Source organism: Mus caroli, unplaced genomic scaffold (assembly GCF_978045245.1).
Source record: "Mus caroli unplaced genomic scaffold, Mus_caroli_1 scaffold_13, whole genome shotgun sequence".
Lineage (NCBI taxonomy): Eukaryota > Metazoa > Chordata > Mammalia > Rodentia > Muridae > Mus > Mus caroli.
Genome location: NW_028227268.1, coordinates 87,099,596 through 87,113,732, shown reverse-complemented (window position 1 = coordinate 87,113,732; position 14,137 = coordinate 87,099,596). Strand labels below are relative to the sequence as shown.

At 42.7% G+C, this 14,137-nt stretch overlaps 1 protein-coding gene across 11 annotated transcripts in view; it reads right to left on the bottom strand.

Annotated features, from left to right (window-relative positions):
- Window positions 1-14,137, bottom strand: part of Tenm2 (teneurin transmembrane protein 2) — a 1,223,220-nt gene that overhangs the window by 251,012 nt on the left and 958,071 nt on the right. For all 11 annotated transcript variants that reach the window (XM_085829022.1, XM_085829023.1, XM_021175392.3 and 8 more), the window contains one exon: window positions 10,344-10,582. In XM_085829022.1, coding sequence (XP_085685148.1) covers window positions 10,344-10,582 — 239 coding nt within the window. The remainder of the gene's footprint in view (window positions 1-10,343; window positions 10,583-14,137) is intronic.

Here is a 14,137-nt window from a genome sequence, read left to right as displayed (position 1 = left end):
CTGATGTCCCAAGAACTGTAAGCTGGTCAGAGGACAGGTTTTTGTTTTTGTTTTGTTTGTTTAGAAGCTTTAAAATTTTAAAGTTTAAGGGAGGTGACAGTGTTGTCATTTGCTAACAGACTAGATGGCAAGAGACAAGATATGTCCTTACTTTCTCTCAGTGGAATGATCAGCCATTCCACCTTTCAGGGAAAGATGATGATGGGCCATTGACTCATACCAATAAGTTAATAAAAAGCATTTTAGTATCGCTTCTGTCCCCTGATGGTCCTGAGAAATAGGGAACTCGTGCCTTTTATCACTGTTATGTGCTTGATTAACGTTAGACTTGTAGTCACTTATGCAAAACATAACTTACTCCGGGCTTTTTAGAACTTCTATTAACTGTACACTTTTATGGGGTTGCTTAGATGAACAGGGAAAAGCCAAGTAAAAACGTCCTTGATTCTGGGATTGGTCAGCAGATTCCTGTACCAATCAATCACTTGGCAAAATAAAATTTCATACTCAATAGAAAGGCATAAACTCACATATATAAGACTATAGATATACTCTTAATAAATTTCAAATTAACATAAATTAGTGATACATAATATTAGCATACAACATTATAAGATTTCTCCCCCCCTACCCCCGTTGGAAAGACAGTAACCCCACAATTCTCTCGAGATTCAGGAAGTCTGTAACTCTTGTTATTAAAAGAAAATTTAAATACACATACTCTAAATTTAGCTAATTCCCCCCAGAAGTCTATGGTGATAAAATTTAGGACATAAAGTAGTTTTAAAACCATTTTTTTTTAAAAAAAAATGCATCTAATTCCCAGGCACTCCAAATTTCCTGGAAGGATTTCATTGCATTTATCACGGCCCGAGGAACAGGAGGAGATGGCCTTGCTTGCCACTCCCTTCTCTCTGGGGAGCAGAAGCCCGTCTAATCTAAACTTCATTATGGTGACTTTAAAGCGCTTATGGCGTAATATAAGTCAGCAAACGGAGAGAATCGCATCATGGCCGCCCAGGCAAAAGTAAGGTAATATGTCCTTCTTCTCGAAAGATCACAGTCCCCAGGGGAGAGGCAAACGTGTTTGCACAAATCTTCCCACAAATGACCTAACTTGACTGAAAACCCAGCCCGAGGGAAGGCCCTTCCCTCACAGCTGTGAAGAAAGCCATGATGAAAAGCCTTGAAAGACCAGGGCAAGTTGCCCCTCCCTCTTCACCCCTCCCTTTGTTTTTGAGCAGTAAAAAGCGTTGAAATGTGCTGCATTCCGTTTCTTATAAATTTCTCTCTGGTTCCAAGAGGGGAGGAGAGTATTTTTTTTTTCCTGTCCCCCTTCCCAAAATTTTTAATGCCAATTCATAACCTTGCTGTTAGATGTTTCTGATATATTTTAATATTTACTTGAGGCCAAAAAGTTGATGATATAAAAAATAAAATTAGCAGCCCATGTAATGCACTCTCCTCTTTTTATGGCAGTATTAAATGTACTAATACAGTCGATGGGCTGTTTGTTCCTGATATGGAGGCTCTTACTATGAGATATCAATCTACGTAATGATTTGTTTGATACCAGGGCCCGGGCACAATTTCTTTATATTTGTTCATCACAATCAGAATATGAATTTTAGGTAATAGAATTTTCCCCGGCAGACATGAGAAGCCTGGTTTAAGGTGACCTTAAGAGAAATACATATGTTTGGGGAGTTTGCTTTGGGTCAGATCTCTGTCATATGAGGGTGGCTACATAGCTGAGCAGGGCATTTCGGCACACAAAAGATTGTATATGGCTTGTGTGCACAGATCCAACTCGCCATAGAATAGTTCTTTTCTGTATCTGGTGCCTCACTGTGACTGCATTCATATCTCCGCGTGCTCGCGTCCTCATTTACGGAGCAACAGCAAACAGACTTTCAGATTTATGCCATTATTTGCTTCTTCACCTTGAACTCCTGCTGAATTCTGCTCTGCTTTTGTAATGTGAATGCCAATGGCTGCTTGCCAGACAGGAACACTTCCTTGCTTCATGGAGGCGGTGCCCTCCCTTCCAGGGAAGCACAGGCCTCCGGATGAAAGCTTCGACATACAGCTTTAAACAGCCTCCCCAATGTTCCATTGCCTAAATGCTAACATGAAATGCAACCGGGACTGCCACAATGGCTGTTACAATGTCAGGGAGCCAGAAACCTTTCACATGACAGGACAAGCGAAACCAGGGATTAGGGATTTGGGGTACTTGGAAAGGAGTTGTCACAAATGATCCAACTCAGATCTAATCCTGAGCAGAACTCATTAATTCAACAAATATTTGATTGCCTTTTACAAGCGAGGCAGGGCTAGTCACCGCTGTGGGATACACAGGCTCCCAAGCCTAGTTTATTCTTACTAGACTTGGCCTACAGCGTAAGAACTAATACAGTAGTCACAATAACAGCATAGCTGAGCTCCTGGTGTGTGCCAGGGCTTCGCATGGCAATCATTCCAAGACTCAGATATTTTCTCATGTTTTTGACTGTCTGGAATCAATCAAATAGTATCTTCTGGCTGATGTTATAAGTTATTGGGACCTGTCTACTCATTGTTACCATGTGGTCTGTGATTTTGTCTTCCCAAACAGACAAAGTAAAGTTGATGAATGCAAAGAAATGGAGTCAGTTTAATGAACCTTCTCCTCTTGGGGAGGCATATCTACTAGGACACAACTGGCCATGTACGAACTAGATTGACAGAGTGATTCTCTATGTGCTAATCAATCTTTTAAAGATTTATTTTTTAAGTGTATGTGTAGGTGTATGCGTGTGTGTACGTACAGCTGCCTGAAGAGCTCAATTCCTCTGGAACTGGAGTTACACCTAAGTCCCTACTCTCTGGTATGGATGCTGAGAACGAAACTTGGGTCCTATGCAAACTATTACATGCTCTTAACTGCTGAGACATCTCTCCATTTCAGCTTGAAGCATCTTCATAAATAGATGCTTTATTTCTGTTTGGTTGGACAAGAAACTAAGGGCCAGTAATACTAAACCGTATATAGAGCACAAGTGCACACATTCCAAACATGGCCTCTCTGATGCATCTTCTGTTATGTCAGCTCCGGTGTGATACCCACAGTAGGACAAGGACTTCTACCATGATGCTACAGACCGAATACAGAAGAAAACAACACTTATGGAGAATACATTAAGATCTGTGCCCATGATTGGAGAAATGAAGAAATGAACAAGACTTAAGGAATGAAGAATTCAAAAGCTCCCTGTGGAATGCAGAGAGACTGTGGGCCTGGCTACTACTCGAAGAGACCAAGCAAAAGTACTAGCGCACAGCATGGCTCTGAGGGAGAGCATTTGCCTACCACAGGGTCAATCCCCAGTGTCATGGGAAACATTTTTAAAAAGTCATTTGTGAGTTGTAGATGTGATGGCTACTGGAGTGATAACTGCCTCAGAGACAGTGAGAAGGGCAAATCCTTGGGCAGCAACTTGGAGATGACAGAAGATGAAGCATGCTCAGCCAGTCAACTCGTCCTTGTAGAGACTGAACCCTGGTCCAGAAGGTGACACCAGTATTGGTTCCCTGCAGTCCTTGTAGGACAAACTTTCAGTTGTACCTGTCCCTCCTTGATTTTGCTTGAGCAGACCTGGCTTTTCTCTCTTGCTCTCATTCTTACCAGACAAGGCAGGAATGGCTAGTGTTGGCCACTCCTTGGACTTTGGACAGGGATCTTGGGAAGAAAGCAAGGCAGGTTGGCATATCTACTGACTGTCCTGAAGTATCTGGGCACAGGCCCTTGAAACTGCACGCACATGTTCATAAGGAAGCCACTCCCTTTTCAGAAGCAGAACTCACTTATGTCCAATGTCAAACAAGAGGCACAAATGTTACTTACATGTGGCTGTGGGTGATAGAGGCCTAGCTAATGAATGACTTAATTTTCTTCCTGTAAGTTGACAGGCCCTCTGAAATTAGGAGTACAACTATGAAATGACAATCCCACTGCCAAAGACTCGCTGGTGTGTAAGCGCTGACAGGACTTTATTATCCGGTTAAGAGCACATTAGCATATCTATTAGATGAACCCTCAGCTATACAATCGGAACAGATAATGCCTAACTGGGTCCCCTGACTTATTTGTGCATAGCTCTTCTTTCCTTTGGACCATCTGGGGACAGGGAGTTAGATGGAAATGCTATTTGCTGGACTGCTCAGGTTTAACACTTGGCGTTCTGCCATTTGGATAACAGTAGGCAACCTTGTGACTTGTAAGTCATGGAGGTGGGGCTTACCATCTCTCTAGACAGCCTATGCGCAATGGGTCTGAGCGAGACCACCAGCGATGTTCCTAAACTGCATGCATCCTCACAAAGGATGCCAGGCAAGCCTCGGAGTCTCATCATTTGCTGTCATTTTCTTTATGTTTTTTCTAAAACCTGTTCTACTTTTTGAGATGAGAATACACAAAATAGCAGCCGAGAAAGCAGGATTCATCAAGTATGAGTCTCAACATATCAATTTTCAAGTGTAGCAACTTTAAACACACGGTAGGCTTTTAGTTTCCATAGAAAATAATCTCTCATTGTTTTCAAAAGAAACTGAAAGCACCCCAAATTACCACACTTTTAACATCCTGACATGTTGATGGCCCGCGTGCTTCACAGATCAAAGTTAGAATGGCAGAAGACAGAGAGCTGGGGAGCTTAACGCACAGTATTTCATATTTAGCAGGAATTATAGCAGTGAACAAGACAAGGTGACTTTCTAATATCATTCATATATATATATATATATATATATATATATATATATATATATATATAATTTTGGCAGTGATCTGAAGAGCTAAAGAGTAATTTAAGATTACTTTATGACATATAAGCTCCTATCTTTTACTCTACTGACTTCCCTTCCTGGTCATGTGGAGGAGCATCTGAAAGCCTGAGAAGGGTTAAGTACGCTTTCTAACTCAAGGATGACAGATTGAGTTGTATGTCATGAGGAATGACTGTGTGGACTCTTAGTTTAGAATTTCTAGGATCATGTGGATTTAACAGCAGAGTCATGTGTTGGAAGTATCCTCCTCCCTTGATATGGGGAGCTCTGTAAAAACTTCTGTGCAGTTTAAGGAAATGAGACCCAGTCCAATGTTGACCCGAGTGAAGAAGGCAGTTGAAATCAAATGGCCCAATAGTGTTCTTATACTGTTGGAAAAACCTCAACGAAGAGTGAGGTTTTCCAACAGGATAATAAAGCTATTGCAGAAGAGTGAGGTGTCTTAGTGTTTCTAGTGCTGTGAAGAGATACCATGACCACAGCAACTCTTATGAAGGAAGAAACAATGCATAGGGCTTGGCTTATGGTTTCAGAGGTTTAGTCAATTATCATCATGACGGGAAGCATGGTGGTGCACAGGCAGACACGGTGCTGAAGAAGGAGCTGAGAGTTCTACATCCAGATGAACAAGCAGCAGAAAGAGAATGTCACACTGGGTGTGGCATGAGCATCTGGGATTTCAAAGGCTACCCACAGTGACACATTTCCTCCAATAAGTCCACAGCTACTAAATGCCATTCCCTATGGGTCTATGGGGATCTTTTCATTCAAACCACCACGTGGAGGTGGGAGGTGACAAAAGTGGAGGGTAGCGGATCATGTAGCAAAACGGGTGGTAGTTTTCCCCTCATGTGGTATTCCATCAGTGGGCGGAAGAACTGTTTCAAAAGTCTAGTTAGAAGCCATATTTTTAGGATGGAACCTTCTGTAGAAGGTTTTTTAAAACATTGCTTGCTTTCCTTATGTTTTGTCTGAGGCCAGGTATCCAGATATAGTTATTTATTATGGATTAGGATATCAGCATCAGAACACGGCAGTCACAGGTTCCATTTCTGGTGGATTCATGGCTGCACTCTTACTAGTTAGAAAGCAATGGAATTTCACCCTGCAAAGACGTTATTAGCAAATGAGTGGTAAAAGCTTTGGATTGGCTGACAGATTCTGGCCTTTGGGTCAAATCTAGTCTACTGCTTCTTTGCGTCTGGCACATGACTTAAGAATTGTTTTTAATGAATAAAAAAAAATCTGAAGAATGGCATTTTGTGACTCATGGAACTTATGTGACCTATGATGCTCAGTGCCACTTGTGGATATGCTCCCCAGCCACTTATCTGAGTCACAATGGCTGAATTCTGCAGAACCCCAAATAGTCACCATTGTCTCTCTATGGGAAAGCTTGCTGACCTCCATAACAAAAGACAGGAGGATAGGGAAGAAGGTTGGGGGTGGGGTGGGGTACAGCTTCTGCCCACTGTGTTAGGAGAGGATACTAAGAGAATAAAAACCAACCAATATTCTCTGTGAATAAAGGTAGAACTGCATAAGAGAAATTGACACCACTAGAGGAATTATTGGGATTCATTTTAGGATGAATTGTTTAGGATGACTACAATCCTGGGGAGCTGTGGGAAAGACAGGGCGCCTATGAGAAGACCAGGGGAACGAGGCATAGAAGACTATAACGCCTCACTTGGCTGCTATTAGCCAGACACACGACTAGTCTCAGAGCAGTGTTTACCAAATGATTTTAAATTTCCTCTTCCATTCCAGAGTATGTTGGTGGCTGGGCCATGTGACTTAAAAGGAATCATCATTTGGCTTTATATAAAAGTTCTTTTTTTTTTTAAATCAGGAATGCATCTAGCTTGAAGCAGGATGAAGGTTCTAATCAGCTCCTGTTGTGTTACATGTACTAGGAAGATGAAAGACAGATCATTTATATTGACTCTATATGACTTGAAAACGTAGGAATATGGAGGAACTTCTGACATTGTGGGCAATGAAAACACGTGAGCTACCTAAAGAAGAAAGTCCTCTCCCACAAAAGCGGCTCCCTTGCCTTTCCCAGCCAAACTCTCTTAGACAAGGATTGGTTTGGGCCAGGGGCTGAGTGGTCTCATGATGGTTCCTGCTGCTTTTCAGAGTAATTTCTTCCAGGGTGTTTTTCCACTGGGGGGACCTTGGCACAGAGAGGCCTGGATGGAAGAATGTTCCATGGAAGTTCTCTTACCCCAGCTGCATGAGCAGGCACCGGGGGAATCTTTCCAGAGTCAGTGAAGGGCCATGTCTTCCAATCTACTCAAGGGCTGGCTGGCATTCTGTTTTTTACACCTACTCACATGCCTGGATATATGGAAGAACTCATCACGGGGCGAAAGCTATTCCAAATTGCTCGCTTCTGGAAAGGCTTCTCTCCACGGGTTTGAACATGCAAGAAAGATAATTTGACCTATTTGTCATAGTGCCTGGCAGGCCTGAACCCACTGCCTGCCCATAAATGTCCTGGAGCTGATGCTTCAATTTCAGGACCTGTCATGTTCTCGTGGAATAGGGAGTTGCGTGTGAACCAGAATGGACTGAGGTCTTGCATGTGCCTGTCTCTTTAACAGGGGCCCTGGGATTTTAGGTTCCACGTCTGTCTTTCCCCGATGGCTCGTTTTAGGTTGGTACAATCAATGCCTGTGCCCTGCAACACTCGCCTCTGTGTTTGGCATGCAGTGTTTGTGCCCCTGCAGCTTCGTAATTAATAATATACTGCTTTTCATCTTCAAAGTGATTTATACACATTAATTAATCCTCACTGTACTTCAGAGATTCTGTGCGTAAATAACTATCTTGCCCTCATGCTGTACTTAGGAAGCCAAGGCTCAGAAGGCAAACGGTTCTCCACGGAGAAATGGATGGCTGGGTCCAATGTCAGCACTTAGGATCTGGACCCCTCGCTGAGCCTGCAGATCTCTGGCCATCTCTGGGAGGAGTTGACAGTAGTGTATAGCCCCGCCTTTGCCTTTACCGTCATCACTACTGGGCAAACTGGCCAGTTACATCACTCAGTTGGAGTCATAAACTATTTTTCAATACTCCAGGGTCAAAGCATAATCTTCCCTAAAGCATACAAAATAGGGAATGATGGATTATAAACCAATAAACCATAGTAAGATGCTCAGGCCCAGCCTCTAGTAGCCTCCAGACTAAGGATAAATATGTTTTCTAATCCATCATTTACAAGTTACACACTCGATTAAAACATTAAACTCTCACCACACAGTTGCCCATTTATGCGATCGCCCTTACAGAGAGCTATTATATTTTAACTATCAAGTTCAATAAATCAGGAGCTAGCCATCTATCTCTCTCCTGCAAGGGGAGGAGGAGACACACTAGGGACACCATTGGCAGAGGCAGGCAGTGCCTCAATTTCTATATCTGGGTTCCCCATGGTGCCCACTGGCCCAGCAGAACATTAAGCCTGAGAAGTGAGCACATGGACCCTTTTTGAAGTTTCTGACACAAAGCCAAATCATGCAAAGACCCTAAAGGCACATTCAATTTGCTTCCACCAAGCCCCTGAAACAGCTACCTGGGGACTCACACAAAATTCCCTCTAATAATCCAAAGATCTCAGTTAGATGATTGGGGTGGGGGTGGAGTGCAGTTCAAGTCAATCCACTGCTCCATCCTTTATCAAGAGGTGAGAAGCAGACATGACTTGAAATTAGGGATGATGAATGTCAGGCCTCAGTTCCCACTGGGCCCAGAGGGTTGAGAGGGCAAAATGTTTTGCAAAACCCCAGACAAACATGACTCATTTCCTTTCCCCAGAGTGTCAGCATCCTCAATTTCAGAGGAGATTACTGATAAATACAGCTGATAAGGAATATGTAAATGTTTATTTTTCTATAGTAGGGCAAGCATAATTATATTGTCGAAGACAATAAAAACTGTATATTGATTTTTGGCTTCTACTAGTCTAACTTGGGCAAGGCCCCAAGTTTCTTTTTTTTTAATTTTTAATAATTTTTATTACGTATTTTCCTCAATTACATTTCCAATGCTATCCCAAAGGTCCCCCATACCCTCCCCCCACTTCCTTACCCACCCATTCCCATTTTTTTGGCCCTGGCATTCCCCTGTACTGGGGCATATAAAGTTTGTGTGTCCAATGAAGGCCCCAAGTTTCTAGAGGCATACCATTATACCTCTCTGCCATCAGGTGAGCTTAGGGCAAATGTTCTGGGATGTTCTGGGGCTGCCTGCTCTCTGGCAGTTATCAAGTCAGAGGGGTGGGATTAAGTGTAGGAGTCCCACTGCTGAGTGAGCAAGGAGGGCCGATATGGAGAGAGAGAAGGCCAGCCTAGACAGCATCAGTAATGCCTTGTCTTCTTTTCCTAAATGGGAGGAGATTTTTTCCCTGCATGTTTGGAACTGTTTTGGAGTCAGCCTCTTTTAGCTGGTGTTTTATAGGTTTGCTCTGCAACATGGCACAGCCAAACCAGGGAGATCTGTCATAGCTGCCCTAAAAGCAAGCCAGAACCAGCAAGTGTTTCAAATAAACTTTAGCAAACACCACCATGGCCTCTGCCTGGGCCAGGAGATCTGCCATTGGCAAGCTTAGCTGACAGAGCAGAGGCAATGGGGCTCTTTGTCAGGGCCAGGAACTGTGAACAGGCTTTGTGTCCAGCCCAGGATGCTCATGTGCACGTGGCACCCTGCCTCTGAGCTCCCAGACATCTGCTGTTTTCCATAGTTACATGGTGGTACCTCACAGATGCAAATGAACATTCATCTCACACACACACACACACACACACACACACACACACACGAAGGAAAGGAACCCCAGCAAGTTACCCCGTTTGCTACCCTTTCCCATACACTAAGTCACAGGATTGCAGGCTGCTGCCACAAGACAGGGACTCTATTGAAATTCAGTGCAAGAGTGGGATGAGAACGAAGGCTGAGCAGAGGAAAAGAAAGGAAGCCAGACAAGTCAACTGTACATGAGGGTTTGAGTCTGGATGAAGACCATGTTGTAGCCTCTGGCCTCTTAATCCCATTTCTGTTCCATAGCTCTGAAAATCAATGAGCTGGTCAGACTTTCTCCCTGGTCAAGATGCTCTGTGTACACGGACACCTATCCTTCTCTCGAGTTTCTAGGGAACCAATGCTGTCTGAATATCAGAGCCCTGGTTTACATTCAAACCCAGTGATAGAGAAATCTAGATGGTTACTGTGGGAATGGAGGCGGGGATTTGGGGGGGATGATAATTCTTAGCTCTTCTCCAGGAAAAGACACAGCCAAGATGCATAACTTCACCTCTGATAAATGTCAGCTAGAGTCATGACTAGAATGGATTCCAAAAGGAAAAAAAAATCATCCTATCCATCATGATTACGGTTTTTAAGAGCCAACAGGCAAATTGTACAGACATCAGAGGGCTTCAAAATTCACAAGTCCATGGCCTCTTCCTTGACCTTCTCACCACCAGGATGAAACCAAGGTGGCCTTCACTTACCTATGAAATATGCCAGCAAAATGGCCAAGAGGAGGGCGGCGGCGATGGCAGACAGGGCAGCGCATTTCCAACTGCAGTATTTGGAGGGTTTCTTCAGCTTGAAGGCCTTCCTGGAGAATGTATTCCGTGGCAGCAGGCGGGGTGGTGGTGTATAAACGGTCCCTGAGGTCAAAGGGTATCCCGGAGAAGAGCTGCTGAACAGGGGTGTGCTTCCAGACGACGTCTTGAAGAGGAAGTGCCTGGAAAAGAGATTGAAAGGGTCAGCCTGACTGTGGTCGGGTAATGAAGAAGTTAGCCGCTGTTTCTATGGTTACACGGTAGTACCTCAGAGATGCAAATGAACATCCATGAAACACGAAGGAAAGGACCCCAACAATTTCTCCTGTTTGCTCTCCTTTCCCACATACTAAGTTTAGGGGTTTGGGCTGCCACAAGACATGAACCTTTACTTCTTATAGTTCTAGTAAAGTGTTAGTTAATTAACCTTACCTTGGCGGGCCAGAGGACAGGTGTGTGTGTGTGTGTGTGTGTGTGTGTGTGTGTGTATGTGTGTGTGTGACAAAATTCACTTTGGCTGGTAATATACCTTACTTCCACAAGTTTTTCCAATTTTATACTTTTACTGATGGGTCTAGATTCTACCTTCCAGAACAATCGGGCAAAGTGTTCAAAGCAAATATGAAAAGTGAATTACTGTCACTCACTCTGAGATGGTGACAGTGATGCTGATGCTAAGTATTATCACATATTAGATATGTGCAATTGAAAGACACTTGAAATGTGTTGTCACTACCATTTACAAACTAAATGTTATAATATCCCTAATTTAGACACAAAACATCAGACTGGGGGAAGCTGGGTAAGTGGCTAAGGATTTAAACCAGGAGCTCTGTGTTTTGATGAAATCTCTGCTGTAAAATATTATCCCAGACTGCCTCTTTTTACCTCAATGCTTATACATTTTCATCTCTCCTTCTTTCAGCAGTAACCATTAGTTACATTTCTTGTTCAGACTGCATCGTTAGGTCTTGTGATCATGGTTATTTTTTTAAAAACATCTTTGTCCATCAACTAAACATGGTGTCCTTGGTACTCAAGACCTATAATGTGATGACTATACAATAGAAAACAAAGTATGAAAAAAAATCGTGACTTCTCAGAGGATCGCTTCTCCGAAGCTATTTCCTAGAGCATCTGACAAAGACTGTTTTCTTTGGTATATATGCCAAGGCTAAGATTTGAACATGATTGACTATACTTTATTTAAGACAATGACATGTCTAGGAGGCGAAAGGTAAGGATGGCTAATTAGATGCTGGGGTCTGGCTACTTGAGGGCAGGGTCTGAATGTCACATAGGACTAGCTCATTTTCATGTTTCCAACCCCCAGTTAAGATCCCAACATCCAAGACAGACTTTACTAAATGAATGCATGCACACACACATGGGTGAGTTATTGGTATCCTATTATTTTGTAGTTGCACTTGCCACAACTACAAAGACGATCCTTCCATCTCTTTACTCTGCAGTCCTAGCGATATTGGTCTAGGCCTTTCTTCACGCTGTTTGGCTTTCTGCTTTAATGACATTTTCTCACAGATCTTTCTGAAGTCTCAGTCCTTCTCTACGAGTCTCTCACTGTTATAGCCACTCTTGTTTTCTCTATTATATGCAATATATGTACACACCTGTGCACTTTTAAACATTTTGTATTAGATATTTTCTTCATTTACATTTCAAATGCTATCCCGAAAGCCCCCTATATCCTCCCCCTGCCCTGCTCCCCAACCCACCCACTGCTGCTTCCTGGTTGTCACTCTCCATCATCAGAACTGAATTGCTACAAAGAGAAAACTAAGGAGGTATTTACATCAGATTTTTTTAATTCCATGACTCGTCATCTAGCATATAGCCTGTACCACAGTGGTCATACAAGTTTTTGTTTGATGAATGACCTATGATATTTCTTAAGGTCAAAATAATGTATGCTACAAGTAAAGTATTGTGAACATTTTATATTTTAAAATTATGGTTCCTTCAATAATCTCGATGCCTGGTTTTAGAATAGAATAGAATAGAATAGATTAAATGTTTGCCTATGTGCAATAGGTGAGCATGTGTATTTCTGTAGTCAAGACCCAGTATCCTACCTAAAATAGGACCCACCGACTCTGGGTCCTGCATTTTATCCCTATAGGCTGTGTGTTCTAGACTGCTCATTGGTACTATGTTCTCTGTGATTATTACTGTTAATTTGAACCCATGTATGTGCTAAATGGAACCCCCTTTCCATTTCTGTTCTGGTATTCAAAAAATGACTAAATAAAAATACCAAAAGTATGTAGAATTTTGTTTCTCTTAAAATATACCCACATCCTGTTGATACAAATCTTTACAGGATAAACTTCAGGAACTCACTGCCCCATGTTGATTAAAAAAAATTGTCTTTGTGTAAAGACCCGTTACTTTGTATACTAACCTAAGAAAAGATAAACCATCAAGAAAGAGATAATCTTCAGCTTCTATTTTACCCATACCTGAATTAGCATCATTTGCGTGCTCTGTAAATTCCAGGGCTTCCTCTGGTTAGAGGAATGCCCTGGCTGTATGTCTTACATAGCTTCAAAACACATTGATGATTAAGAAATTCTAATCTTATTTACAACTTTACAACTCTGTCCAACGGACAGAATGCACTAGACTGTTAATAGGTCTATTGTGTAAAATGTGGGTTTGACAGAAGAGGGCAGTTGGGGAAAGTGTCACAAGGTCTCAACTTCTAAATGGTTCAGCATAAAGACTGATCTTGGTCCCCGGCAGCCAATCATTTCATTGGCTGTCCTTACCAAACTTTTCTGTTTAAATGTTTTTTGTTTTGTTTTTTTTTTTTAAGTTGAAAAATAGAAAAGTAAAATACAATAACAAGAAACAAGAGTCGCAAGGGAATGGCGCAGTCATGTGGTTGTGGGGAGGCCCAGGAAGACTTAGAGACTCCTGATTTCCCCCTGACCTGGCTATTAAGACAGCTTTTCCCCCTGAGGGGCCTGCTCAGTGTGTGGTGGGGAATCGTTTCTGATGCCCCAGCTGAACTTCTTCCCAGCGGTTGGTCATGGAAATAGCTTCGCTCAGGACTCCAGGCGTCAGCAAAAATGTGTAGTTTCCAAATGCACTTGACATTTTTCAAGCACAACTCAATTGCTCTCAGAATTGGCCACTTGTGCCTTGGAAAGGCAAGGCAAATGAGGGGCCCCCAAAGTGCTGTCCTTGGGAGTTTGCTAACACTTCACAGGGTGGCAGAAGCCAGTCTTTGATGTTTTACAAAAAAGTCCAAGTGGAGCTCCCACGCTTCTTTCCCTCCCAGAGATATGCCGGACCAGGGCTTGGATTCTAACACTTATCCTAGGGAAATAGGTGGGGACCTTGGAATGGATGAAGAAGGCTAGGAGGGACCTGTGACTTGGTCTGTATACTCAGCTCTGGATCCTAAGGCTCAGTGACTTCCCAGGAACACAGTCATCATTTCTTCACTTTAAACAATCTATCTCTTGGGTAAACGTCATCAGTTTTCTTCATGTGAAAACAAAGCCATTTAATAAGGGTGGAGAGAGCATCCCTAACAGTCACCCTCCCATCGACTTTACGGGACAGCAAAGCTATGGATTTGAGGGGGAAATCTGAGCTGGACCAGGCTTCTGCATCCAATTGGCTTAGGAAATTAACGGGACACACATTTAGTTTATTTATTTTATTTTATATTTTCTGATTAAACCACCGTGAGAGACTTCAAAATGAAG